General features: G+C 45.5%; 1 protein-coding gene across 1 annotated transcript in view; it reads left to right on the top strand.

Moving 5' to 3' along the window:
* Nucleotides 1–4,091: 4,091 nt before the first annotated feature.
* LOC119165209 (prestin) overlaps nt 4,092–26,011 on the top strand; it is a 67,130-nt gene continuing 45,210 nt past the window's right edge. The window contains exon 1 of the mRNA XM_075871120.1: nt 4,092–4,271. Coding sequence (XP_075727235.1) covers nt 4,241–4,271 — 31 coding nt within the window. The 5' untranslated portion in view covers nt 4,092–4,240. The remainder of the gene's footprint in view (nt 4,272–26,011) is intronic.

Here is a 26,011-nt window from a genome sequence, read left to right as displayed (position 1 = left end):
GCTGTTTTGATGAACGCTGTGAAAAACGAAGTTGTCGTTGGTAAACTAGCATAGAAGTACGTGCCACGTGGGTAACAAATGATATGCTAAGAAAAGGCAACGCTGAAAAATGACCGGATAGGTAGCAGTATGCCGACACAGCGCAATAAATGAGCAACCGTACGTCAACAGCACAAAACTGCCGTACCATTTAGGGACGGTTTATTAATGTACGTCGTAAACTAAACTTAGATGGTTGTGTAATTGTTGTAATTTAATTGATAGTTAGACAGGGTTTTAGTGGAATGGTTGATATTTCATTTCTGCTAAAAACCGAAATAGTCGGTCAGCGATGGTAACGAACAGGTTAGATGTGTAGCATTATGCCTTGTTTAAGAGGGAATAATATTATGATGCATGTGGGAGCAATCATACTTTCTATTGCCCCTAGCTTTCTCCCGGTCCTAACTTATTGCGGAACGGAAAGGAAACTATTTAAATGTCAGAACAATTACACCTGTTCATCTACACACCTGTGAACATTCTCGCGAACAGCTGTCTAAAAATACGACAAGACCATCAGTTTATACGCTACAGTTCACTGGTTTTGTATATGTAAATTTTTTATATATAGAGAGAGATGTTCCCGTGCCGATGTCTCTCATTTGTTACCATGTACGTGGATGCTATGTGACTTACGAAATTTCTCCGAATATATGACTGGCTCAGCACATTTACGTCACTGCGTGTTGTATGCTTTAGTAAAGGCACAATTTGCACTCGGTGAAGTGCGTTTTCACGCCAGACCTACATTAGGGATTGTTGAAGAACTTCAGACAGCTCGGAAGTGTGCTTTTTGTGGCCGAATGCAGATACCGAACCATTCCGAATCGCACATTTACTTGAAACGCATGACGAAGTAATTGTTAAAGAAGAAAAAAAAATACAAGAGGTCTAGAGTGCGGCCTCACTGGCGAACAGCTGCCGGTAAGGCACTCCCTCACCAGAGCAGGATTGGCCACCCTGGTGTAGTACCTGGCCACAACCTCCAATGAATGTAGCAATTATATTTCGTGAGTGACTACGAATGAGGTTCACTTTTTTTTGCCGACCTATGGTCACGTGATCACATGTATCGGGTCAGGCGCAGACGGGCTGAGTAGCATTGATTGAGCCGGAGCGCTTTCGGAGACACCGTGACCCTCGACTCGCCTTTCTTTATTGTTGTGGTAACCCGTAAAGAGAGACCAGGGACACAGAAACGACGTGCACTTACTGCCAACGGAGCTACGAATACATATGCGAACAAATTAGTTCTAAAGACTTGGAAGGCGACAGACAAGAAAGATCCTTCGTCAGCCACCGCCCGAGATGGCGTTTCCTGGAAAGACCAATTATGGGTGTGGGACCGTACGTGCACCCACAATGACGGGACTGTCATCGTCCACGCGCGAGGCAAACCACTCTGGCTTGGTCAAACGCGGGGACGCATTGTAGCTAGAAATTCCTCCCCAGGCGAAGTAGTGAGTGGTTCTTTATTGGGACAAATATTTACAGATAAAAGGGGGGGGGGTGGAAGGAAAAGAAGAGGGATGTAATAATGGCCGCTGTGACTGCCAAGATCCAATAGATGACAGCTGAACGGCGGACATGAGATAATGAGCAAAAGGTAAAGGTTGGAGGCAGTTGGGTGAAGGGAACTGTTTACATTTTTACATAAGTGAACGTAACGTCTCTACTCACCCGGACGCGTGGAAAGGGCTACGAGAATTTACCGTTCAAGACGCATGACTAAAAAGCCAGACTAAGGGAAGGCGACGCCTTTTTTGAGTGTTTTTCCGCCCAGCAATGCTGTACGTCTAGCTGTGGACTATCCTGAGGAAAAAACCAAATCGGCACCGAAATGTCTGGTTCTATTTTAACTGGCCAAAGCCATTTCAGCCTCGTAAGAAATTGGCCAGTAGACGAAATACAAATGGTTAGAGCAAGCGCAAGTCTGCAGGGCTTCGTCTGTCCACCAGTTTTCTTTTCTTTTTTTTTTACTTTTGCAGCAGGCCAGGGCTGTCGCCGTGGACCTCGGAAGATGTTCCTTGAATAGCAGATCTCTATCAGCTTAGGCCCGGATAAAATCGATAGGCCAATAAAGTTTATTCAACTGAACTGACTCTGTTTCGTGTGCGTAATTATTTACGTCCTGATAAATTACACATAAGCCCAATTCGAAACGCTTCTGCTATATGTGTTTAGAATGTACCGAATTGCCCTAACAAAAACTCTACTCTAACTATCGATTTTGCGAAGACGAAGCCTGGGAGAGGACGTTCCATGGGCCCTCGTTAACGATGAGGACGGTGGATGTCGGATTCGCAGTTCATGCTGCGATCACAGTAACGCATAACTGAAATGGTCTATTAAGTAGTACTTCTTCCAGCGTTGGCACGAATTGCTGGCGTAGCCAAAAGGAAGTGTCCTAGCCTCATCCCATCTTAAGAAAGAAATATTCTAGCTGCACCTCTGAGCGTTATCAGCATTTGTCGAGACATAAAAGAGCATATCAATGCCATACATCGCTGCATAGGTCAAATGCGCACTCATACATTCGTAAAGGATGGGATAACTTGGAAAAGAAATAACACCTAAGATCAACGATCTAAATAAGGTCTTAAAACGTACAGTTCCCAAAATGGAGCGCATATTGATGGTTTCTTTATATAGGTATATTATCAGTTGCTTGACGGATTCCGAAACTATAGTGCTGGTCAAGGCGTATCTTTACTGTGAATGGTATGTTAAGAGCCATTGGCGTGGAGTTGCAAAATGGCGGGGCAGTTGAAATCATACAAATACCAGGCACTTAAAGATTCATTTTGTTCTTCGTCTATTGTTTTGAACCCCAAATCAACCTCCCCAACAACCTTCTGCGCCTAATGTTGAGTAGCACTTGCCACCGTGATCGTATGCGTTACAACTTTTCCAGACCTCACCCAGTTTTGCAGTCCATCCGGAATCAGCCTAGTTTTGAACAAGCGACAGTGTCACTTGTGCTAATGCATGTCACCATGTGAAGTCACGTTACGCAGCATCCCAACGAAATCGCGAACATCGGTGATTCGTGACGTCGAAACGTTGCGATAATATGTTGGCTATTCTACTACTGCCACTTTACGTTTTTTCGAAGTACCTAAAGGTTTTCACCTTAAAGAAGACATTTATTATATTCACATTTTCTCGGAAAGCTTTGTCTAGGTAAGTTATTATGCGCAGGTCCGTAAGTGACACGGTGAATCATTCATGACCACAAATTGATCAGTTACCTAGGGCAAAGGTCATAAGCATCGTTGGGGTTGAACGTCCCGAAACCGCCGTGTGATTACGCAGCACGCCGTAGAGGAAGGCTCCGGAAATTGGGACCACCTGGCATCGGTAGGGGGGTGCGAAAGGGGCATTTGTCCCCCTAAAGGCTCGACAGCACTTGCAGTCACCCAATGGACAGCTGTGATTTCCCTTTACCCTAGCCGCGATGTAACACTGGCTTCCATGCCCCAAGAGAAAATCTCGCCTACGAACATGCCTCCTGGGCATCATTAACGTGCACTTGAACCAAGACACATGGACGTCATGCAATTCGCCACCTTCGGGCCCTCACTCGAGCGCCATAAGCACTAAACCATCGTGGTAGGTACAATAAGACAAAATACTGCTGCGGGCGGAGAATGAGCACGTGCGCTCTATTTGCTGCGCACTTTGCTGACCAAGTGAACTCGTTGTTGTTTGCCGGAATAAGGCAATGACAACGCGCAGCACTAAAAAAAAAACAGAGGAGAAAGGAAGGCAAAGGAAAGAGACAGAGAGAGTGGGATACTGCATCGATAAGCGCGCATGCTCGTTGCTTTGAGTAGGAATGCACGTGCTGCGGATAGCGCAACGCCAGCTGTCCCAATCTGGGTATTCGTCGCGGATGAAGCCGCACTGCACGCTCTGTCACAGAAAGGAACGCTCTTTCGCTGCCCACACGTGCACTCGTCGGCAGCTCGCTTTGACGAGCTTCGACGACAGACAGTGGCTTCACGGTCGCCGCTCCCCCGACCCGATGCGATTACACCGACCCTGGTGCGTGTGGTAGACACGCCCTGGTGAAGCCACCCCGCGAGGTACCGTCGGAAGCTCGGAGCCCATCTTCGCGGATACCTTACCCGTGGCTTTCTTAGCGGACGCGCCCTCACTCTTGGACCCGGAGTGTTTGCGGAATTGGACGACCGCGATGAAGCCCGTGGACGACGGCCAGTCCGAACGTGAGTGCTTGCGTTTGATTTCAGGAGTGTCGTCTAGACAACCCGATAGCCTGGAGTGGTTTGAACATGGGCATTTTTTTCCAGATTCTAGTAATGTCTGATTAGAGGCCAGTGTACTTATAGTTTTGGGTGCACTTCATTCGCGTGGAAAGGGGCTTGTTATAATGAGACCACTAAGTGCCAGAGCATTTATGCTACACTCGACCATGGACGAAACTACTTTAGGGGGCTCTCAAAACACCGAGTTGAAACACTAGAGTGGTTTCTTTCTCGCCTTCACAATCCTTCTAACCATGCTACCACATTGTCGCGACTTCTTCAAAAAGGGTTAAAAATCAATGATGCTATAGCGAAGGACTTTGAATTATTTTTGAGCACCCGAAGTGCTTCAGCTCTTCATTAAATTTAAGCGCATGGTATTTATAGCACGAGTTGCCATTCGTATGTCGTTCCGCGGATATCCGGCCACCTTGCCGTTTTCCGCCGCTAATACTGCATGGAAAACAGCCTCCAATGTTGGCCGTCCTCGGGAGTGTGGCAGCTTGGGCTAGTTGATATGGCATGACGATAGTTATAGCGCGTGAACAGAACGACGACACAGAGACAATTCTTTCGTGTCCTTCTTGTCTCTGTGTCGTCGTCCTGTTCTCGTGCTATAACTACCGTCCTCGGCGCTAGGGGATACTGCACTTGCCGAGATGAGACCGCCAAGTGACACTCCAGCGTCGCACACTTCACAGGCTTCTAAAGGTTCCAAGTTCAATAACGTACAAGCACTTTCGTTTACGCACTTCACTACCGTTTCTACCAATGCTCTCTTTTTTGCGAATTATTTAATAATAAATCAGGTAGCCAACGTATTACCGCATGGCTTGCAGCTTGTAAAAAATACGTGCTTTGCAATTGCACGCTGTTATCTGCACTTATGCTTTCAAAAGCGCACGAAAGAAGTCAGGTTATCGGACGCGATAATAATGCGAGACAGGGCAGAAAAGGCGTGGGAATGCGTGGTAAAGCAAAGCGGGAGACGACAGATATCGTTTACGAATGTGATGAGAGCTCATTTTCTCATGACGTCACGCAAACAAAGCGCTCGCATGACGACTTGTGTTGGAATGGCGGGAAAGGCAAATGGCGAACAAAACGCTCGTTCCTTGTTTTTACAGGGGTTGTTCAGGGCGTCTTTGAAGGAAACATAGGCCATTTACCATTTCGAATACCACAGTTTGTGCCCTGCTCGTAATCAGTTTTAAACACTTTAGTTAGAGCAGCACTACCCATTGGCTAGAGGGTAGTTACCATTCTCAGTAGCCAATATTTTTGAAAGTTCGCATTACGCCGTGCCGTGTAGAGTCGACCCACCTTTCTGTAGTTTGCGTTATTATTTCTGTCACTTCTGTTGGGACTCGAACACACGACATTTTGTCCATCGGCAAAATGTCGTGGGCTCCCGAGCCACCAGGACGGTAACCCAAGTACACTTATTTCGTACTGAAAGCGTTGAAATGCAGAATATCAAAGCTGGTATGCGCGTGTACGACTTCGATGGTAGGCACATTATCCGAATATTATCGAGACGCAAGGTTAAAAAATATGCGCTAAGATCACCTTGGTATGCACTAAGCAGCCACAAATTTGTAGTTTCGTCTCAAACTACTTTTACTCACTCAAGGGCACGCGTGTCGAAAAAGCATATAGTTAGAAGGCAGGAGCGTTAAAAAAAAAATGAAGGTAGACCGTAATCTTCAAATGCTCTTAGGACGTCAACTAAGTGTAAAAACAAACCCTTGACGTTCATCTGATTGGCAAGTATATGACAAAATAAAAATGATTCCGAAATATACACACCAAAAATAAAAAAAGATAAGCCAGCCCTTCTAACAGAAACTTAGGCAACGTTTTTTTTTTTTTTTTGCGTGTGACATACAGCGTTAGTCTTGAGGCATAATACTTTGTCACTATGTACGTGTTAGATGTGGGCCGGCGTATCTTGTGCAGTCTGCTGTTATGTATCCAGTGGTTGTAACCCGTCACGCTGCTGTCGTCATAGCCTGCTTTTTTTAATATCTGAAATTTCTTGTCCTTTCGTTAGTGCGTCACAAGGTGTCCACATAAGGAAACTATGTAGTTTATTCGTGGCGAATCGGCACATAAGATCCCTCGTTAATGGACAGCCACATACAACAGATATTATCCTTTGTGCTAACAGGAGCCCGCATCTAATGTCACCTCTGCAGTGTTTATTTATTTATTTATTAGAATACCCTCAGGGCCCGTAGGGCACTACAGAGGGGGTGGGTACAACATATATAACACACAAGAAAAAAAGACGAAATAAAGAAACAAGTATCAGATGCGCAAATCAGGAAGGCAACAGAAGTCAACTAAAAATGTAAAGAATTCAAGCACATACAAGACAAGGATAGATAATGGAAACTGCGTATAGTTACAAGCATTGCTGAGAAATTGCAGTCTTGAATAACAAAGGGTCTGTTATTGATACAACGGAAGAGGGAAGGTGGTTCCAATCGGCGGCTGTTTTCGGTAAGAAGGCTGCTGAAAAGAATTTGGTGCGGCAAAACGGAATGGCAACCTTATGCGGATGGTCAATGCGCGATGAGTGGTATGACGGTTGTGAAATGAGGTCTCGCTTCATTGATGGATTGTGAAAAAATATCTTATGAAAAAAATGCAGTCGCGCCAGTTTCCTCCGGACAGTTAAATTGGGTAGGTCAAGGTTAGATTTCATTTCTGATATGCTAGCAGTACGGGAATAATTAGAACAAATGAACCGAACTGAGCGGTTCTGAACAGATTCTAACGCGTTAATTAAATTTTGCTGCACGGGATCCCATATAGCGGACCCGTACTCAAGCTTTGGGCGAATTAGTGATCGGTATAATAGAATTTTGAGGGACAGCGGAGCGCGAGAAAAGTTGCGGCGTAAGTATCCTAGCGTTCGGTTAGCGTTATTACAGATGTAGGTAACATGCGTGTGCCAAGATAGATTGTTGGTAATGTAAACGCCGAGGTACTTATATGAAGAGACATGCTGGAGGGGAACGGCGTTAATTCTGTAGGTACAGGGGGGAGAAATAGATCGCCGGGTTATTGACATGCATTTAGATTTGTTAGAGTTGAGAGTCATAAGCCATTTATTGCACCAGGTTGAGACAGTGTCAAGGTCTGACTGTAGAAATTGGTTATCATATTCATTGTTTATTTCGCGGTAAATTACACAATCATCTGCAAATAACCTTATAGCGGAGTTAATGCTGTCTGGGAGATCATTAATATATATAAGAAAGAGTAAAGGGCCTAATACGGAACCTTGGGGTACACCGGATGTTACTTTAGAAAGAGGTGAGTTATAACCATTAGTTGTTACAAACTGAGTGCGATTAGTCAGAAAGCATTCAATCCATTTAAGAATGTTCGGGTCAATGTTTAAGGCACTAGTTTTCAGGAGGAGTAATTGGTGAAACTCCTGCTCAAAATCTCGAAAGTTTGTTCTTTTTGGCAATGAATACATTTCACGTCAAGAAAGCAGTGAGATCACTTTCTTTTCATACGTACCATGTGCCCGTTTTCTTCCCTGCTTTAAAAGCTGCAAAATTTAATGCGTAGTTATCTGCGGCGCGCATTGCTCTTATTGAAGATTGACTTGTAACTCCAGGTATAACCAGGAAAGTATACATTTTTTACTACTTAGCTTCCTGGTTATATCCAGGAAATTGAATTTAGGCTCAATTATTACGATGATATGGCGTTCACAATAACATCCTCTCGAGGGGAACGAGAATATTCACTTTCTATCAAGTCTATACGTGAAGTCATATAGATATAGTCAGGAAACAGAATTTTTCGTCCGATTTCCTGCCTATGTGTAGGATTTTACGTGGGGCTTGATCAAGTGCAGAAATGCTCTCTGCTAAATTAGATGTGGGCTTATTTTCAATGCCGTGTTATCGTATTCCTTACGTTAATCCAAGGTTTTTACTTTACGAGCATTGTTCTGCACGCTGCAAAAACTAGCAGCATTCTCACATTCTACAATGTTGGCGTTTTTGCACGATCACGCGCACGCAGTGGCACTTTTGTTATCTGACAAAAATTACACAATGCAAGAGTTGGAATAGTATATAAAACAGCTAACAAAATAAATGGGAATGTTGGGACGGCACGCATGAAATAACCTGCTTATTCCCAGCACTGCCGGTAACTGTGTAGTTTTACGGGCACTCAACCCTTTCTGCCGCGACCAACGGTGAACTGTCGGTAAATGCGTCAATATTACACAGATTTATTTCAGAGTACTCAATATTTTCTATTGCAACAGAAATATTGTCGTGGCACATCTATTTGCTATGAAATAATTATCCTTAATTAAACGGGGATGTGACGGCTATCTTTTGAAGCCAATCGGATTTTCTTTTTGTATGGAGACAAATGAAAGGCTAGAAGTAGAGTGTAATTTCGCTTTGGAGTATGCATTGCGGACAAAGAAAAATTGTACTTTTGACACGGCTCGCGGAAAGCAGCGTGTCGAAAGAGGTGGTGTCATCAACGATGTTTTAATATCGGAATTTATCTCATAAAACGACGTTAAATGAGGACGTGGCTAACACACTAGAGGTTCAATCAATGCGACTGGCTTTTCTTTGCCAACACGGAGAGCCAAAAAGAAGTGACCCGCAGAACTGGTCACATTGCGTCTTAATGAAATCCGCCGTTCGGACTCCCACTGCGAAAGTAAAGCGATAGGAGTGCATGCTTGGCGAGTTTCGCTTGCACTGGAAACTTCCAGCAAACATCAATCTAATGCTGAAGTCTGTGAAACGCGCGGCCTTGATAAGACCGTTCTCACGCCTCCTCGCGTTTTCCAAGATTATTGAACGCGATGACTCGGGCTGTGTGTCTGGTTACACACCGGCAAGCCAGCCACCACGAGAACTAAGTATCGCGATGGTGGTTCCCAGGAAAGCGTCCGTGTGTCTATAGTTACACATCGGGAAGATGGGTACTGTGAGAACTAAGTATTGGGACTGTGGTTCCCAGGAACAGTTCTGTGTGTATAGTTAGAGACATTGGAAAGCCGACTATGCTGATAAGAAAGTATTGAGACTGTGGTTCTCAGGAACACGTCTCCGTGCCTAGTTAAACATTGGGAAGATGGGTACTGTGAGAACTAAGTATTGAGACTGTGGTTCCCAGGAACAGTTCTGTGTGTATAGTTAGAGGCATTGGAAAGCCGGCTATGCTGATCAGAAAGTATTGAAACTGTGGTTCTCAGGAACACGTCTCCGTGCCTAGTTAAACATTGGGAAGATGGGCACTGTGAGAACTAAGTATTGGGACTGTGGTTCCCAGGAACAGTTCTGTGTGTCTAGTTAGACACCTAAAAGCCGGCTATGCTGATAACAAAGTATTGAGACTGTGGTTCTCAGGAACACGTCTCCGTGCCTAGTTAAACATTGGAAAGATGGGCACTGTGAGAACTAAGTATTGGGACTGTGGTTCCCAGGAACACTTCCATTCAAGGTAGATGATCACGCTGTCTGTGTTGGTATCCCCATCAACCAAAGGCTTTATAGCGAATATATCTTGTTTTAGAAAAAAGTAAACTTAACCTGAATGGCCATGCATGTCGTATGTTCAGTCGTTCGATGGTGAAATCAGTTATGATTAACGTACGGTATTGAGCAAAAAAGATGACTCCTGGGTCGTGGCAGCTGCGTCTTCGATAGAGGCAAAAATACTTGACGCCCATCCCGTGTACTTAGGTTTAGGGGCACGTTAGAGAACTCCAGGTGGTCGATATTTCTGGAGTCCTCCACTATGCCGTTTATCATGATCATATATCGATTTTTGGGACGTTAAATGCCGTCAGTTATTATTACCCGCCGCAGTAAATTGGCGTGTAATGTGTCACGTTCCTAAGTTTCAGGGTATGCATGGGTACGACTACCGAGCCATGGCGGCTACCATTCGATAGGGCTGAAACGTAACAAAACCGATATTAGAAACGTGAATGGTTGGGCTGCTTGGGAAGGTATGTTTTGTTTGTTTTGTAGAGAGGACACTCAGTTGCAAGTTGACCGTCCTTCCAGTGTGACCAATGTTTTCGTCGATGTGTTACATCAAGTTTCCGCTCCTAAAAGCCAAAGCCGCGTACTTCAAATATATTTGGGCGTTAAAAAGCCCCAGAAAAAGTTGGAGGAAAGTCCTTCACTTTTGCATGCCTCAGAATCGTGGCTTTCGCATGTATGAGCCGGGTGATTAATATAAAGTATATGGACAAATCGCCACCGGGAAAAAAAAATTGTCTACAGAAACTTGTATACACCGGTTGGTTGAAATCTATTAGCCCCGCATACGTGCACGATTTTTACCAATGCTACGCAGTTGTCAGCCCGATTTGTTCCCATTTACTTCCTCAGTGTCATGTTTTTTTTTTCATGTATTCAAACCAAATAAATGGAAATGAGCTGCACAAATCTCCGCTGTAGTCCTGTGATTGAACAAAAAAAAAAAAACCTGGTTGTTGTAATGGTCCGAAACATTCTGCCCGCGACAGTGGGCGGGCATGCTGTTGAAGAAAGAAGGCCCTCCCCCCCCCCCCCCCCCTAACTATTGTGTCTGTGAGGAGCCGTAAGACCACAAGGAGGCTTACCAAAGCGTCGTCGCCCGCGAGTACGTAAGCCATGAAAGCAAGGAGTGAATGCTGGCCTCATACCATCCTGTTCATGTCCGCGGATCCTTTCGTCATCCTTCGAATATTTAGTCATATACGCCGGGTATTCGATGTATGGTTCGAGAAAGATAGCGATGCCGAACTGCAGTACGACAAATGCTGACAAACGTTTTGTTTGATGGCGATGTTTCAACTCAGTGACAGCATCGGGAGGCTCAGAGGAAAGAAGAAAACGTTGAGACTAATCACATCTCTGCATCACTTTCGAATGAAACGTTATTATTCAGAATAGGTGAAAAAATAACGCAAATATAAGGCTGAAGTGACAAGATTTTGTTCAATCGGAAACCAGAGGCCGTAACCAAAATGTTCGCGGAAGCGTGCGGACCTTGGGCCTCATGTTGGGAACCTCTTCTCGCCCCTTCCCCCTTCCATTGTACTCAGTCAAACCAAACCCGTCATGAATTACAATGCACCATTAGGCCGAATGCCAGTGCTTTGGGGGAACGGCAAGAGAGACCCCCCCCCCCCTCTGTTTCATTCAAAAACTGCCTAGCACACATGTTTACCGTGCAATATACAGTGCATGGCACGTTGGAACACAGACCATAGAAACACGCACCCACCTACGCGTGTGTCTACGTTTGTGTGTACTATGTGTATTGTGGTTCTACGTGCTATCTTTGAAGCACTGTTTCAAACTGACCTTTCAACTTTTTCGGGCCCCAATGAGTACGGCGATTCAAGGCCATCTGTAGTCAAAACCACGTGTTCGTTTTTGTGACCGTTGCAAATATTTTCATTTGGACTGGACCTGTAGGGAGTCGTAAAAGTCCTCAGCGAACCCTCCCCCCCCCCCTTCCCCCAAGAGATAGAAGCTGGAGGATGCCAATGTTTTTGACAAATATGGTTACACCTGTATAGTTTAGAAAGTACCCCATTTTTAAGGGCAAACTACGAAACGCACAGGTGCATAAACTGCGAGCTGTAAAATGAATGTGAAAACACGCAGGAGGTGATCGACTACCCCGAGTGTAGAACAGCTCCCAGAGCACGGTTGAGATCGTGTAATGCATGAGGCACATCGCAAAACAGCAAACGTTGTACCTCTGAAAGAATCTCATTTCGGATTTCCGGCCGGTGCAAAATAACATCCTCACTCGTAAATTCTGTGGGCCCAACGTTTTTGGTCGGCATTTCTCGACGACACAATCAGAATCTACTTCATTTACAACAGCACACTTACTAGGGGGTCACCCAGGCTAAATTCTCAGATTGTCGGGACCTTGAGGTCTGCATAGGGCAGCACACACAGCGAAATTCAGAGCTGTAAAAGTTGCAAACAACGGCGAATACCAGAATTACAGTATTCTATAGTTTTTGCTATTCGTAGTACAGCACAGCAGGTACTGCGTGTATTGAAAATGTATTATTTCTTGGTCCGTATTTATCTTCTGATAATGCTACGGAGGGTTTTCGCATGTGTTTATATACCTTTGTTGCGTGCTCATTAGGACTGGTTATGTGTTTGTTCTCACCGCCCCCTAACTAGTGCAATGATTTTAATGTAGGTGATCGGTAAATCAATAAAGCATACAACGAAAACATAACTTGCTTTATATACAAGGCACAACAGAACAATTCAGCTTGATGCGGGCAACGTCAAATAATGGTTATGAGTAAAGAAAAAAATTGGAGCAAAATCATGAGGTGAACGATGACGAATGGGCGAAGCTCGGCGGGATTAAAAACCCCCGTTCATTGCTTACACGATGATGCAAAAACGTAACAAATCACGTGTGCAGCATATACGAGGTTGTTTATTATTCACATTGCGGATTTGGTGTGTAGATGTGTATATGAATATTCATATGAATATTTATATAGATATGAATATCGGTACGGCTATTCATATGGATATGCATGGCGTGGCACCCCGACATGTAGGGGACATGGCTCGACCCTAACGCCCTTCACCCCCTAAAATTGTGTTCAAGTTATCAAGCGAATCAGATTAGAATTCACTGAATGGGTCACTGATAATAACGACCTTTTTAGGGGTTCAGTGTAGCCCTACAGTTTGTGTGAGTATGTGGTACTGTTATTCGCCAAATACATATGGTGTAGTTGTGACGGGTGAGTTCGTCTTTGGAAGCTAGTCTTGTAGGAATGGCTCAGCCTAGTTTGTTTATTTTTTGAACAGAGGAGCAGTGGGTAGTAAGCGCTTGGGTTAACTGAAGTTTTGTTTGACTCTTGACACAACTTCAAGGTGCATTAAATTATTATAGTTTGTTTACGCTCTTGCGTTGAATCGATGATTGCGGTAATTAGTGCTGTGTGCATCATTGCGTGAATAGTCCCCATCGCCCGATCAGAAATCTACAGAAAGCCCGAATAGCAGCCTGCAAAAAGAAGTTAAAATATCCTGTTTTTAATTTGAGGCTGTATCAATTAACTAAATTTGATTCAAGCATGAAGGAGAAAAAAATAGGAATGAGCGCGGCCAGGGTCCACAAGCCAACCCAAGCGGGTCACAAACATTAAGGGCATTTTTTGCCCCCCGATGAAAACGCACGCCGAGACGAGTATTCGTGACTTAATCTGCAATAAAATTCGCCAAGAATTCAAGGCTTACTGAAAAAAAACTAGTAACACAAGGACACAATTCGAGCAGCTTCTGACCCGACGAAGGAGCCACATTAATCTTGTCGGGCGTGCGAGTATGACAGTCGTAGCTGCCATCTTTGGCTTGGCACGGCCTCGCTCCTGGCCAATACTTTTTATATTTAGTTTGTTGTCAAATACTGCCAATACCTAAGAGGAATTATTACAGGGGTGGCAGGAAATTCATACATGAATGTGCAGAAGCAATGCGAACAAGAAATATGTGCTCTATAAGAAATAACCTTTTAAACACGTAAACACAATCACCAAATTTACACAGTAAATTCATCAAGCGGGCCACAGCAACAGCAAATAATTTTCACTCCAGCAATTTTTTACAATGAAAGCTCTTATCAGATCAGCAGGACAATGGTAGTGGGGTAGTTCGCCGCCACCGTCACCAGTGTGTGCAAACTTTATAGCGCGAAATAGGGAAAAGAAACTTAAACAAGAAAATATTCAGTAGCATGCAACGTATAGTTGCACTGTGCCAGCGCTGCTGTCATGGGTGTCCGTAACTGATCCCACGCGAAAAAAAAAAAGGGGGGGGGGCGCAAGAATCCCGAAAACGGAAGGGATTTGAACTTAGGACCTCTTCGTGGCAGTCGAGTATTCAACTACAGAACAACGCTGGCGTTTGAAACTCCTTCGCAGTGACTGTAATGAGGAAAGGCGAGGCGCGTCCAGAACGTTGAAGCACAGCAACGGTGCACAAAAAAAATTGCCCGCAGCTTCCCTCGGGGGAACACTGAGGAGGATGCGGAGCATCCTCCTCAGTGTTCCCCCGAGGGAATTGTTTACCGACAATTGGTTAACGGGGTGTTAAAGTGCGACTTACTTGGGTCGATGGCTAAATTGGTTAACGTGGTTGTGAAATGGGGTGTTAAATTGCGACTTACTTGGGTCGCTGGCTAAATTGGTTAACGTGGTTGTAGGAGGGGTGTTAAATGAGTGAACACGTACGACACGTATGCGAAAGGGCGGTGTTTATTTATTGCGACGAACTTTGAGCACGATGGCTTTTAGATGCCACTTTGGCCGGCGCTGGTCGAAGGGACGTCGATCATTGCGACCTCGGACGTCGACGCGCCGTACAAACCAACCGACCAGCGGCAACTGAGCGAGCGAGCACCGACCTTGAGTATATATACAGCGCGACGGCGCATGCACTGTGAGCTGTCGAATGTTCGAGAAGGGGGAGAAGCGCAACGGCGCATGCGCGCGCGTCAGCTGCCGATGTTCTCGAAGCGCGACGGCGCATGCGCGCGCGTCAGCTGCCGATGTTCTCGAAGCGTGACGGCGCATGCGCGCTACATTATACAGCTAGCGAATGTTCGTGAAGAGGAGAAGCGCACGCGGTGTGTAGAGGAGGAAGGGTGCACAGATGGTGGAGGAGTGAAGCGCGCGCGGTGTGTAGAGGAGGAAGGGATGCACAGATGGTGGAAGGAGGAGGAAGCTTGCAGACGGCGCCACACTACAAGCCTCGAGTATTAGATGCTCCGCATCTAAAAGAAGTCATCCGAGGGCCCGCGCACCAGCCATGTAGACGCAAGGAATTGGTCCGAGAAAGACTCGTAGCACGCGACGCAAGCCGAGAAGAAACATCCTAGTGGATGAGTTGGAACTGCTACGTGTGCGTTGGGGCTAGTAGAGCCACCCGGTTCTGAGGCTGTCGGCGAATAGGCTCGGGGAGCGTCGTCAATCTCGGAAGACTCAAATGAGGCAACCCGGACTGGCCGCAACCTGTGAGAGCAGCTTCTGGATGGACTCCTCTGCTTCAAGACAGAATGTGGGCGTGGCGCGCCCGAATTAAGACGCCGTTGACGAGTTCGGCGTAGCCCGATTGAGTCGGAGAATATGATCAAGACCGGAACCAACCAGGCATTGAAGTCGAGCGGCTCGTTCGACGAAAACGGACGATGACGGTAGGAACTTGCGCAAGACGTCGACGACAGAAGCGATGATCTGTCGACGCAGCAAGGGAACCGAGTCGGCGTAGTAACGCGACGAACTTGAAGAACGTTTTGGTACTGAAGCGCCATCTTGTACAGCTACCGGCTAGCCCACGTTGCTTATTGGGTTAGTTGGAACAAGTCAATCATGATGTAGTGCAGCGCAAAAAAGACAACAAACAAGCCAGTCCTCGTTTAGTCGCTCGTCGGTTGTCTGTTTTTTGCGCTGTACTACATTATGATTAACCGGCTAGGGCTAGAGCTGGCTCTAACGTCGAGTGTCGTTAGTTATGTTTTCAATTCGTTGTAGACTGGTGTGTTCATAGAGTATTAGTTCAATGCTTGAGTGCTTTAACGCGAGTTTTGTGTATTTGTTTTGTCTGTGCTTTGTATGAAGTGTATTGTTTCGTCACACCCATCTCACTCTGTCTCAAATTTATCCTTCACAAGGGCTCCCGAGATAAATTCCTGGAATAAATATGTCCTGGCAGGTTCACCAATTAATGTCACGAATTTATCTCGGGAATGTGTCGATTCACCACTCGTCTGCATGATCTCGTTCCCCGACGCCATCACTTGATTGCTCACACTGTATAGAGTTAGCTCTAACGCAGAGTGTCGTTAGTTCTCTTTTCAGTTCGTTGTAGACAGGCGGGTTAAGAGATCATTAGTCAGTGCTTGAGTGCTTCACCACGAGCTTTATGTATTTGGTTCATCCGTTCTTTGTATAACGATTTTTTGTTTGGTCATTCTCGCCTCCCGTCAGTCTCAAATCTATCCTTCGCAAGTGCTGCTGAGATAAATCCGTGACATTAATTGTATCCTGGCAGGCTCGCCAATTGATGTCATGAATTTTTCTCCGGAACGCGTTGGTTTATCGCGCGTCTGCAGAATCTCGTTCCTCGACGCCATCACATAATCGCTGAGAGAGTGTATAGAGTTTGCTCTAACGCAGAGTATCGTAATTCTCTTTTGAGTTTGTTGTAGACTTGCGTGTTCATAGAGTATTAGTTTATTGCTTGAGTGCTTCACCGCGAGTTTTGTGTATTTGGTTCATCCGTCCTTTGTATGAAGTGCGTTTGTTTTGTCACGTTTGTCTCCCGTCAGTCTCTAATCCATCCTTCGCAAGTGCTCCTAAGATAAATCCGTGACATTAATTGTATCCTGGCAGGCTGGCCAATTAATGTCAGGAATTTTTCTCGGGAACGCGTTGGTTTATCGCGCGTCCGCAGAATATCATTCTCCCACGCCATCATATGATTGCTGAGAGTGTATAGAGTTAGCTCTAACGCAGAGTATCGTAATTCTCTTCTGAGTTTGTTGTAGACTTGTGTGTTCATAGAGTATTAGTTTAATGCTTGAGTGCTTCCCCGCGAGTTTTGTGTATTTGGTTCATCCGTCCTTTGTATAAAGTGCGTTTGTTCTGTCACGTTTGTCTCCCGTCAGTCTCAAATCCATCCTTCGCAAGTTCTCCTAAGATAAATCCGTGACATTAATTGTATCCTGGCAGGCTCGCCAATTAATGTCACAAATTTTTCTCGGGAACGCGTTGGTTTATCGCGCGTCTGCAGAATCTCGTTCCTCGGCGCCATCACATGTTTGATGAGAGAGTGTATAGAGTTAGCTCTAACGTAGAGTGTTGTTAGTTCTCTTTTCAGTTCGTTGTAGACTTGCGTGTTCTCAGAGTATTAGTTTAATGCTTGAGTGCTTCACCGCGAGTTTGGTGTATTTGGTTCACACGTCCTTTGTACAAAGTGTGTTTGTTTTGTCATGCCCATGTCCCGTCAGTCTCAGATCCATCCTTCGCAAGCACTACCGAGATAAATTCGTGACATTAATTGTATTCTGGCAGGCTCGCTGAATAATGTCACGAATTTTTCTCGGGAACGCGTTGGTTTATCGCGCGTCGGCAGAATATCATTCCTCGACGCCATCACATGTTTGCTGAGAGAGTGCATAGAGTTAGCTCTAACGCAGAGTGTCCTTAGTTCTCTTTTCAGTTAGTTGTAGACTGGCGGGTTTTTAGAGTATTAGTTTAATGCTTGAGTGCTTCATCACGAGTTTTGTGTATTCGCTTCACACGACCTTCGTATAAAGTGTGTTTGTTTTGTCACACACGTCTCCCGTCAGTCTCAGATCCATCCTTCGCAAGCACTACCGAGATAAATTCGTGACATTAATTGTATCCTGGCAGGCTCGCTGAATGTCACGAATTTTTCTCGGGAACGCGTTGGTTTATCGCGCGTCAGCAGAATATCATTCCTCGACGCCATCACATGTTTGCTGAGAGAGTGCATAGAGTTAGCTCTAACGCAGAGTGTCCTTAGTTCTCTTTTCAGTTAGTTGTAGACTGGCGGGTTTTTAGAGTATTAGTTTAATGCTTGAGTGCTTCATCACGAGTTTTGTGTATTCGCTTCACACGACCTTCGTATAAAGTGTGTTTGTTTTGTCACACACGTCTCCCGTCAGTCTCAGATCCATCCTTCGCAAGCACTACCGAGATAAATTCGTGACATTAATTGTATTCTGGCAGGCTCGCTGAATAATGTCACGAATTTTTCTCGGGAACGCGTTGGTTTATCGCGCGTCGGCAGAATATCATTCCTCGACGCCATCACATGTTTGCTGAGAGAGTGCATAGAGTTAGCTCTAATGCAGAGTGTCGTTAGTTCTCTTTTCAGTTAGTTGTAGACTGGCGGGTTTTTAGAGTATTAGTTTAATGCTTGAGTGCTTCATCACGAGTTTTGTGTATTCGCTTCACACGACCTTCGTATAAAGTGTGTTTGTTTTGTCACACACGTCTCCCGTCAGTCTCAGATCCATCCTTCGCAAGCACTACCGAGATAAATTCGTGACATTAATTGTATTCTGGCAGGCTCGCTGAATAATGTCACGAATTTTTCTCGGGAACGCGTTGGTTTATCGCGCGTCGGCAGAATATCATTCCTCGACGCCATCACATGTTTGCTGAGAGAGTGCATAGAGGTAGCTCTAACGCAGAGTGTCCTTAGTTCTCTTTTCAGTTAGTTGTAGACTGGCGGGTTTTTAGAGTATTAGTTTAATGCTTGAGTGCTTCATCACGAGTTTTGTGTATTCTCTTCACACGACCTTCGTATAAAGTGTGTTTGTTTTGTCACACACGTCTCCCGTCAGTCTCAGATCCATCCTTCGCAAGCACTACCGAGATAAATTCGTGACATTAATTGTATTCTGGCAGGCTCGCTGAATAATGTCACGAATTTTTCTCGGGAACGCGTTGGTTTATCGCGCGTCGGCAGAATATCATTCCTCGACGCCATCACATGTTTGCTGAGAGAGTGCATAGAGTTAGCTCTAACGCAGAGTGTCCTTAGTTCTCTTTTCAGTTAGTTGTAGACTGGCGGGTTTTTAGGGTATTAGTTTAATGCTTGAGTGCTTCATCACGAGTTTTGTGTATTCGCTTCACACGACCTTCGTATAAAGTGTGTTTGTTTTGTCACACACGTCTCCCGTCAGTCTCAAATCCATCCTTCGCAAGCGCTCCCGAGTTAAATTCGTGATAATAATTGTATCCTGGCAGGCTCGCCAATTAATGTCACGAATTTTTCTCAGGAACGCGTTGGTTCATAGCGCGTCGGCGGAATCTCGTTCCCCGACGCCGTAACATGATTGCTGAGAGAGTGTAAGTGGGGAAGCAACAGTACCGAATTGTTCTTACAACTTTGTCGCGTTGCCACGTCGACTTGGTGCCCTTGCTGTGTGGACGGTTTGTCGCTTCTGTTGTTGACGCCTTCCCCAAGTTCTATCATCATCGTCGTCATTCGCCGAACGAGCCGCTCGACCTCATTGCTGTTTGGTTCTGGACTTCCTCGTATTCTCCGGCTAAGTTCTCCGGCGTTTTGACTGTGGTGCGGGACGCATATGTTCTGGCTCGAGGCGGAGGAGCTGTAGTCAACCCAGGAACTGCTTTGACAGGTTGTGGCAAGTCCGGACAGCCTCGCTCGAGTTTTTCAAGATCACCGGCCATTCTCCGAACCTCTTTGCCGACAGCCTCAGAACCGGGTGGTTCTGCTGCTTCCGTCGTGGTAGCGACGCTCGTTTCCCACGCCTTCGCATTTGGAAGCACCAACGCACAGTGCGAGCTTGTCCTCTGGGATTTCGATTCTCGGCTCGGGTCGCGTGGACGAGCACGTGCTCTCGGGTCTTTTCTCCTCGTGACCCTTCACTGCGCTTATGGCCTTTACATGCGCTTCCCGCACAGCCGCAACGCACGTGCCGGGACGCCTACCGCACGCAAGCAGAGGACAAAGCCAATTGGTGACGCTGCGGAGGGTGAAAGAGCGTCGCCAATTTTCTTATTTGTCCCCCGCTTGCTTGCGGTAGGGGTCCCGGCACGTGCGTTGCGGCTGTGCGGGAAGCGCGTGGGACGGCCCTTTCACGTTCAGCGCGCGCCTAGTGCCTCTCCTTTACTCATCCCAATGGCAGGCTTTAAAAGTGCCATGTCAGTCAGTAAATCGTGTTGACCTGTGTAAGTTGCGTCATAATTGACTTAGAGGACAAGCAAGCTTCACACAAAGCGAATTGCGCAACGAGTAGGACGTTGATTGCTTTCAACGCATTACGGAAGGCGCACCATATTTATTAATCAGCCAACGCACGAACACAGTGCAAGTAGTGGTACCCGCTACACACCGGGATATGCGTAGGTGCGTAGCGGGTGCCACGCCTTTCCTTCGAATGACGAATAATGGCATTGTACGTGCTTCCCATCCTAATGAAAGTTGTGCGGTGGAGCTAGACTAGAATACTGCATACCAACACTTTCAGATTTCCTAGAAACACATTAATTTCAGTGGCCCAATCAGTGTGTTCTAATGAGATGTGGGTGCTTACTTTATGAAGAAACATTTTTTTTACTCGAAATCAACATTTCACGTTGAGTGCATCATGCTGATTCATATTTCTCGCGTTTATTGTATATATATAGCGACTTTATATTTTCTTTGTAATATTTATTTATGAAACAACTACATCGCCATATAGGCATTACCTAGGAAGGGAGACAAAAAAATAACGAGAACAAAGGAATGCGTAGCGACGATGTGTAAACACATACATAAAAATCCCCGTAAAGTGATCAGAACGTAAGGATGAATCACGAAATACATTTTAAATAGACGTAGTTCTACGCCATGTATGACACATACGTTACTATACTATATTTATGCTACTCATTTTTGTATATGCCCCGCCGTAGTGATCTAGTGGCTAAGATAATCGGCTGCTGACTCGCAGGTCACGGGATTGAACCCCGGCTGCGGCAGCTGCATTTTTCGTGGAGGTGGAAATGCTGTAGGCCCGCGTGCTAAGATTTGGGTGCACGTTAAAGAACCCCAGGTGGTCGAAATTTTTGGAGGTCTCCACTACGGCGTCTCTAATAATCATATAGTGGTTTTGGGAAGTTAAACCACACATATTTAAATCAATCAATCATTTTCGTTTATAACGTTCGCAACTGTGAAGTCCGCTGTATGTGCTGCCTTCTGCAGGCCTTCAAGTCCCGTCGACCCGTTTTCGCAGCATTTTGCATGGGGGAACCGCAACGAGTGTACTGCGACTAAATTGATTCTGATCCTGAATCGTCGAAAAATAGCGAACAAGTGCTCGGGTCCCGAAAATTAATGACTGTGGGTGATATTTTGCGCTGGCAGGAGATGAATAAAATTCTTCCAGAGGTGCAATGTGTGCTGTTATCCTAAGTGCCTCATTCATTACACGATTCAAACCGTGCTCTTGGAGCTGCTGTACACTCGTAGTAAATCACATCCTATGTGTTTTAACATTCCTTTGACAGCGCGCCGTTTATGCAGCTGTACATTTGTATGTTTCCTATAAAATTTGGGTACTTTCCGAGCGGTACAGGTGGAGCTGTAGTCGTAAGAACCATTGGCAGCTTCTCTCTCAGAGGAGAAGAGAAATGGTCCCTGATGGTCTTTTCCCCTCTCTTACTACTCGTGTCAATAATTAAATCAGATGTACTCAATGGTCGCAAGAAGCAACACGTGATTCTAACTACGAACAGCCTTCCATCACTGGTGGCTTGTTCGAAGCTCAGGAGTTATTAACAATAACTGTTGGGGTCTAACATTCTAAGACAACCATACGATTGAGAGACGCTGTAGTGGAGGGCTACGGGAATTTCGACCAGCTGAATTCTGTAGCATGCACCTGAATGAAAGCACATGGGTCTCAAGTATTTTCGTCTCCATCTAAGATGCGGCCGCCGTGCCCAGGATTTGATCTCGCAGAATTTGTCTAGCAGCCGAGTGCCTCAGCCAGTAGACCGCCATAGTTGGTGGCTCAGCACAAGGTCAACGTTCTACTTGAAGCAGTACAAGAAAGACTACAAGTAGGAACACAAACGCTTACGTAAATGTATGTGACCACGAGTTATGGTTTGTGTTCAGACGTGTTGTCGTCTTCGCGCAATTTAAACTTGGCTGAGGAACCTATAGCATACTAGCCCCGAAAGATACCAGGCTCTGTATATTCCAGGGTAAACATTGGAAGGAGACCCGTTTTTTTTAATGAAACATCGGGGGTTTCTCAGTCATTGTTACCGTCAAGAACCTGCAATTGGCCTAGTCATGCATTGTACACGATGGCGGGATTGAACCGACTGAGTACAGGGGAGGGGGGAGTGCAGGCATCACACATTCTTTAGAATAGGGGTCTCAAACACGTGGCCCACGGGCTGCAATCAGTTCCGAACGTTCCGGTTGGAGTCCATAGTTTCAGACGGAATAAAATTCAATGTGAGGTGTCATCCTGTTCAAAAATTTCCCCCTACCCTCCCGCATCTTCTATTTACTGTAGTGGCCCTTGAAACAAGAAAAGGGACTGCGGCCCGATAGCTGTCATGCGTTTCACACTCTTACCTGGAAGCATTAGAAAGCGACCATCGCCTCCCCCCTTCCATACGTTATCCTTGTGTACACAACTGCTGAAAAACCTCGAGATAGGGGGCGAGTGCAAAATCTTGCAGCTCCTGGTCCCAACAGAGTTCCTTTCTTTGGCTTTCAGTTCGCATTGATTTCTGCACGCACTCTTCAGATCTAGCGATACATGAAAACTTGTACAACATGGTGACGTGTCATTGGTTGCCCATAGTCTATTCAGCGGAAGTGTTGTTCCAAATGGGCTAGCAGCACATTCTCTAAAAATCAACAAATGAGGTATCGAAGTTCATATCTCCAAAGTGTTCACGTGAAATTTGTTTATTAGTACCTCAAGTGTCCCAAGGGACATTATATGAGTGGTTTCGAATACGGAATTTGCCCGATTTCACTCCATTACTATTCAGGACTTGTAGTAGCTGTGGTACGCTACATGATTGAGAAATTATTATTTTTTGTCGTCATCATGATTATCCTGTAGGACCAAAGTCAGTGAGTTATTGTTTTGCCGATTTCAATAATGATGAGGGGGTCAGCCTACGTGAGGTCGACCATGTACATTAGCGCAGCTGTGGCGAAAGGCGTCCAATTCTTCACCCCTGCCATTCCTTTCTTCCCCAAAGTTTTTAAAACTTTGCATCGTCAATCATTAATTTTTATTTCCTTAAAACATTTGAGAGGCCATGAAAAAACAGGTGGGAAAATATACAATTGATGCCACAATAGTCCATATGAAGGTCAATTTGCAATTCTATTCGTGAAGCTTGATATGTGGGTGATTGTGTCCACATCGCGGGGAAGGCTGTTGTGGGTAGTAAGTAGCACGTGTGTGTGTGTGTGTGTGTGTGTGTGTGTGTGTGTGTGTGTGTGTGTGTGTGTGTGTGTGTGTGTGTGTGTGTGTGTGTGTGTGTGTGTGTGTGTGTGTCCGCGCACACAAAGATCCGTGCGAATATTCAAAGGTTAGATTCTTTAAAACATCGAGATTGCAAACGTCTTCATTCCAATGTTACCAGCACTATACACAGACGTAAGGTGATACGTCCAAACATCCTTGTACTAGTTTTTTATGTCATGATGTTTTTTAGGACCAAAGCTTTTTAGGCTGTGGTCCTTGCCTCTTCCGTATCTAGTGTGTAGCCACCTCTAGATTATGACTTGTTTCATAGGTGGCGTTGTGTGTACATGTCCTTGGAAATATTATAACAAAATGGCGCTAGTGGTTTTCACAGCGTATTCACGGAGGGAGTGATAATGGGTGGGGCGAAGCGTCCGTGTGTCCTATCCTCCATTCGCCCATCTGTGTGCCTGTTTGTTCACCTGTCCCTTCGCGCTTTCGTTCGTCCCTTCGTGCTACCGTCCATCTGTCGCTCCGCGCTACCATCCCTCCGCGCTGTCGTCCGTACATTCGTCCGACCATCCGCACACATGGACGGATGGACACGCGGACGGGCGGATGGACGCTTCGCCCCACTCATTATCTATCACACCGTGGACATGCCGCAATTTTTCCCCGCTGCCATGCCTCATCTGTTAAGTGGAGGAGCTATTCAATTTTTGCTATTGTGGTTGGCTTCTGTTATTAGGGCGGAATATATGCGCTTATTAAGGGTAACAATCGATGTCAACACGAGTGTTTAATAAATAATCACAATATAACGAGGACAGCTTGTGAGGTCATTTTGGCCTAATTCCAGAATTTTTATTGTCATTTTTAAGTTGTGATGTCACTGCACAATATTACGTCAAGTTATGGCGTCATCAGATCTCATCGTCACACGGTCATATGGTTGCTGATTCCGGAGGCACCCTACATGTCCAAACGTCGTAAAGTACGTTGTCTGTACGCTATCGTTGTTAGACGGCACCATTTCTAAGTTCAGAGTAAAGGTACGGCAATGAAAAAGGTTGTGTAGGGTAAAACAGGACACTGGCACTCTAGGAGCGACTGCATGTTTTTTAATCACGAGGTCGAAGCGAAGAAAGTGGGCCTTGTCCTGTGATTTTTGTGTTAATGTATGTCACTGCCAGCGTGCGTTAGCGTCCCCGGAAACACAGATGTGGTGTTCGAGAGAAAAAAAAAGTTTAGGAAGCATCTGTTTTTGGAAATCCGCGGGTGCGTTATGCTCTTGACATCGTCGCCACTTGCTGGCTGTGCGTGCGTTCTGACAGATGTACGGAGAGTGGTGCACATGAACTGATGCTGCTCGTGGCTAAAAGGTAACTTTGTGTTGCGCTGCTTGTGAACAAGGAACTGTGTCAACGCCGGAGTGATTGTTCAACTCCTTATTCGCCGTCGGGTGCACTCACGTGTCAGAGGTTCGTTGTGTGGCTGCCCTCGTATATCTATATCAGCCACTGTATAGATTAGCCCTCGAGGGGCCCCTTTGCTAAATCCTAGAACGTGGGCTCGCTTCCTGGCCCGAGGGTATCATTTCGTTAGTGTTTGAAATGCAAGAAAACCAGCGTTCCGATCATTGCTAAAGCATTCATTCGGCTCTGCTAAAATGCCGTACGAACTGCGGCGGACGCTGCACAGGCGAATACCGCCTGGCCACGGGGGTCTAGGGAATATTGAGTTGAACTGCATGACCGAAAGGTCGGGGGATCAAACGTCAATCTACCTAGATTTAGGTGCACTTCAGAGAGACCTATAGGTGGTCGAATATGCCACAGCCCTCTATTACGATGTCTGTCATAAACAAAACCTGGTTCTTGTATGCAGATCGTGACAGTCGTTATTGTTATTATTATTTGTTGCATTACAACTAGAAGCTGGTCAATGTTTCAGATGAAACCTAATTGAAAAGCCTAAAGGCTTCAACTTAAAAATGTTTCCAGTATGATCACAACTTATACTACTGAATATTATGCTTTAGTATCTTGAAAAGTAGTGAATGAAGGAAAAAATCATTCTATTTTCTCCTGTACTTTCTCCTGTACCTGTCAGTGTTTACCTAACATTTTTAGATCTATTAGGAAAGAAACAACTGGGGGATTTCGCTTCTCGAAATCCCGACGTGAATACAAGGTGCGCCGTAGTAGAGGGCTCCGGAAGTTATGAACAAAATGGGGTTCTTTAACGAGCACTTCAATCTTGGTAGACTGACTTTAAGCAATATGTCTTCTTCGTAATGCGGCAAACGTGGCCGAGATTTGATTCCGCGACTTTCACGTGAACAGTCGAGCCACTCGACCACTAGACAAAGGGCACAACCAGGAAAAAAGGCTTAGCATTTACAGCAGTAAGCTTCGTACTATCAACCACCGTCTTTAATTTTATATAACCTTCATATGCGTCCAAAACGCAATAAGGTTGCTCGGTCGTCTGTAACATGTCTGCTGCCGGCATAAATCAGAACCCTCCAACCCAAGTTGACTAAAACAAATTTTTTTTTGGACTAAAAAAATTCAGTGACTGGAAAAGCCTGCGAGTGGATCTTGTCAGAACGAAAACTCGACACATGCCTTGTATATTATTTTGTGTTAAGCTGACGG

Source organism: Rhipicephalus microplus, chromosome 8 (assembly GCF_043290135.1).
Source record: "Rhipicephalus microplus isolate Deutch F79 chromosome 8, USDA_Rmic, whole genome shotgun sequence".
NCBI lineage: Eukaryota > Metazoa > Arthropoda > Arachnida > Ixodida > Ixodidae > Rhipicephalus > Rhipicephalus microplus.
The sequence above is the reverse complement of the archived record's forward strand: the minus strand, read 5'-3'. Positions and strand labels throughout refer to the sequence as shown.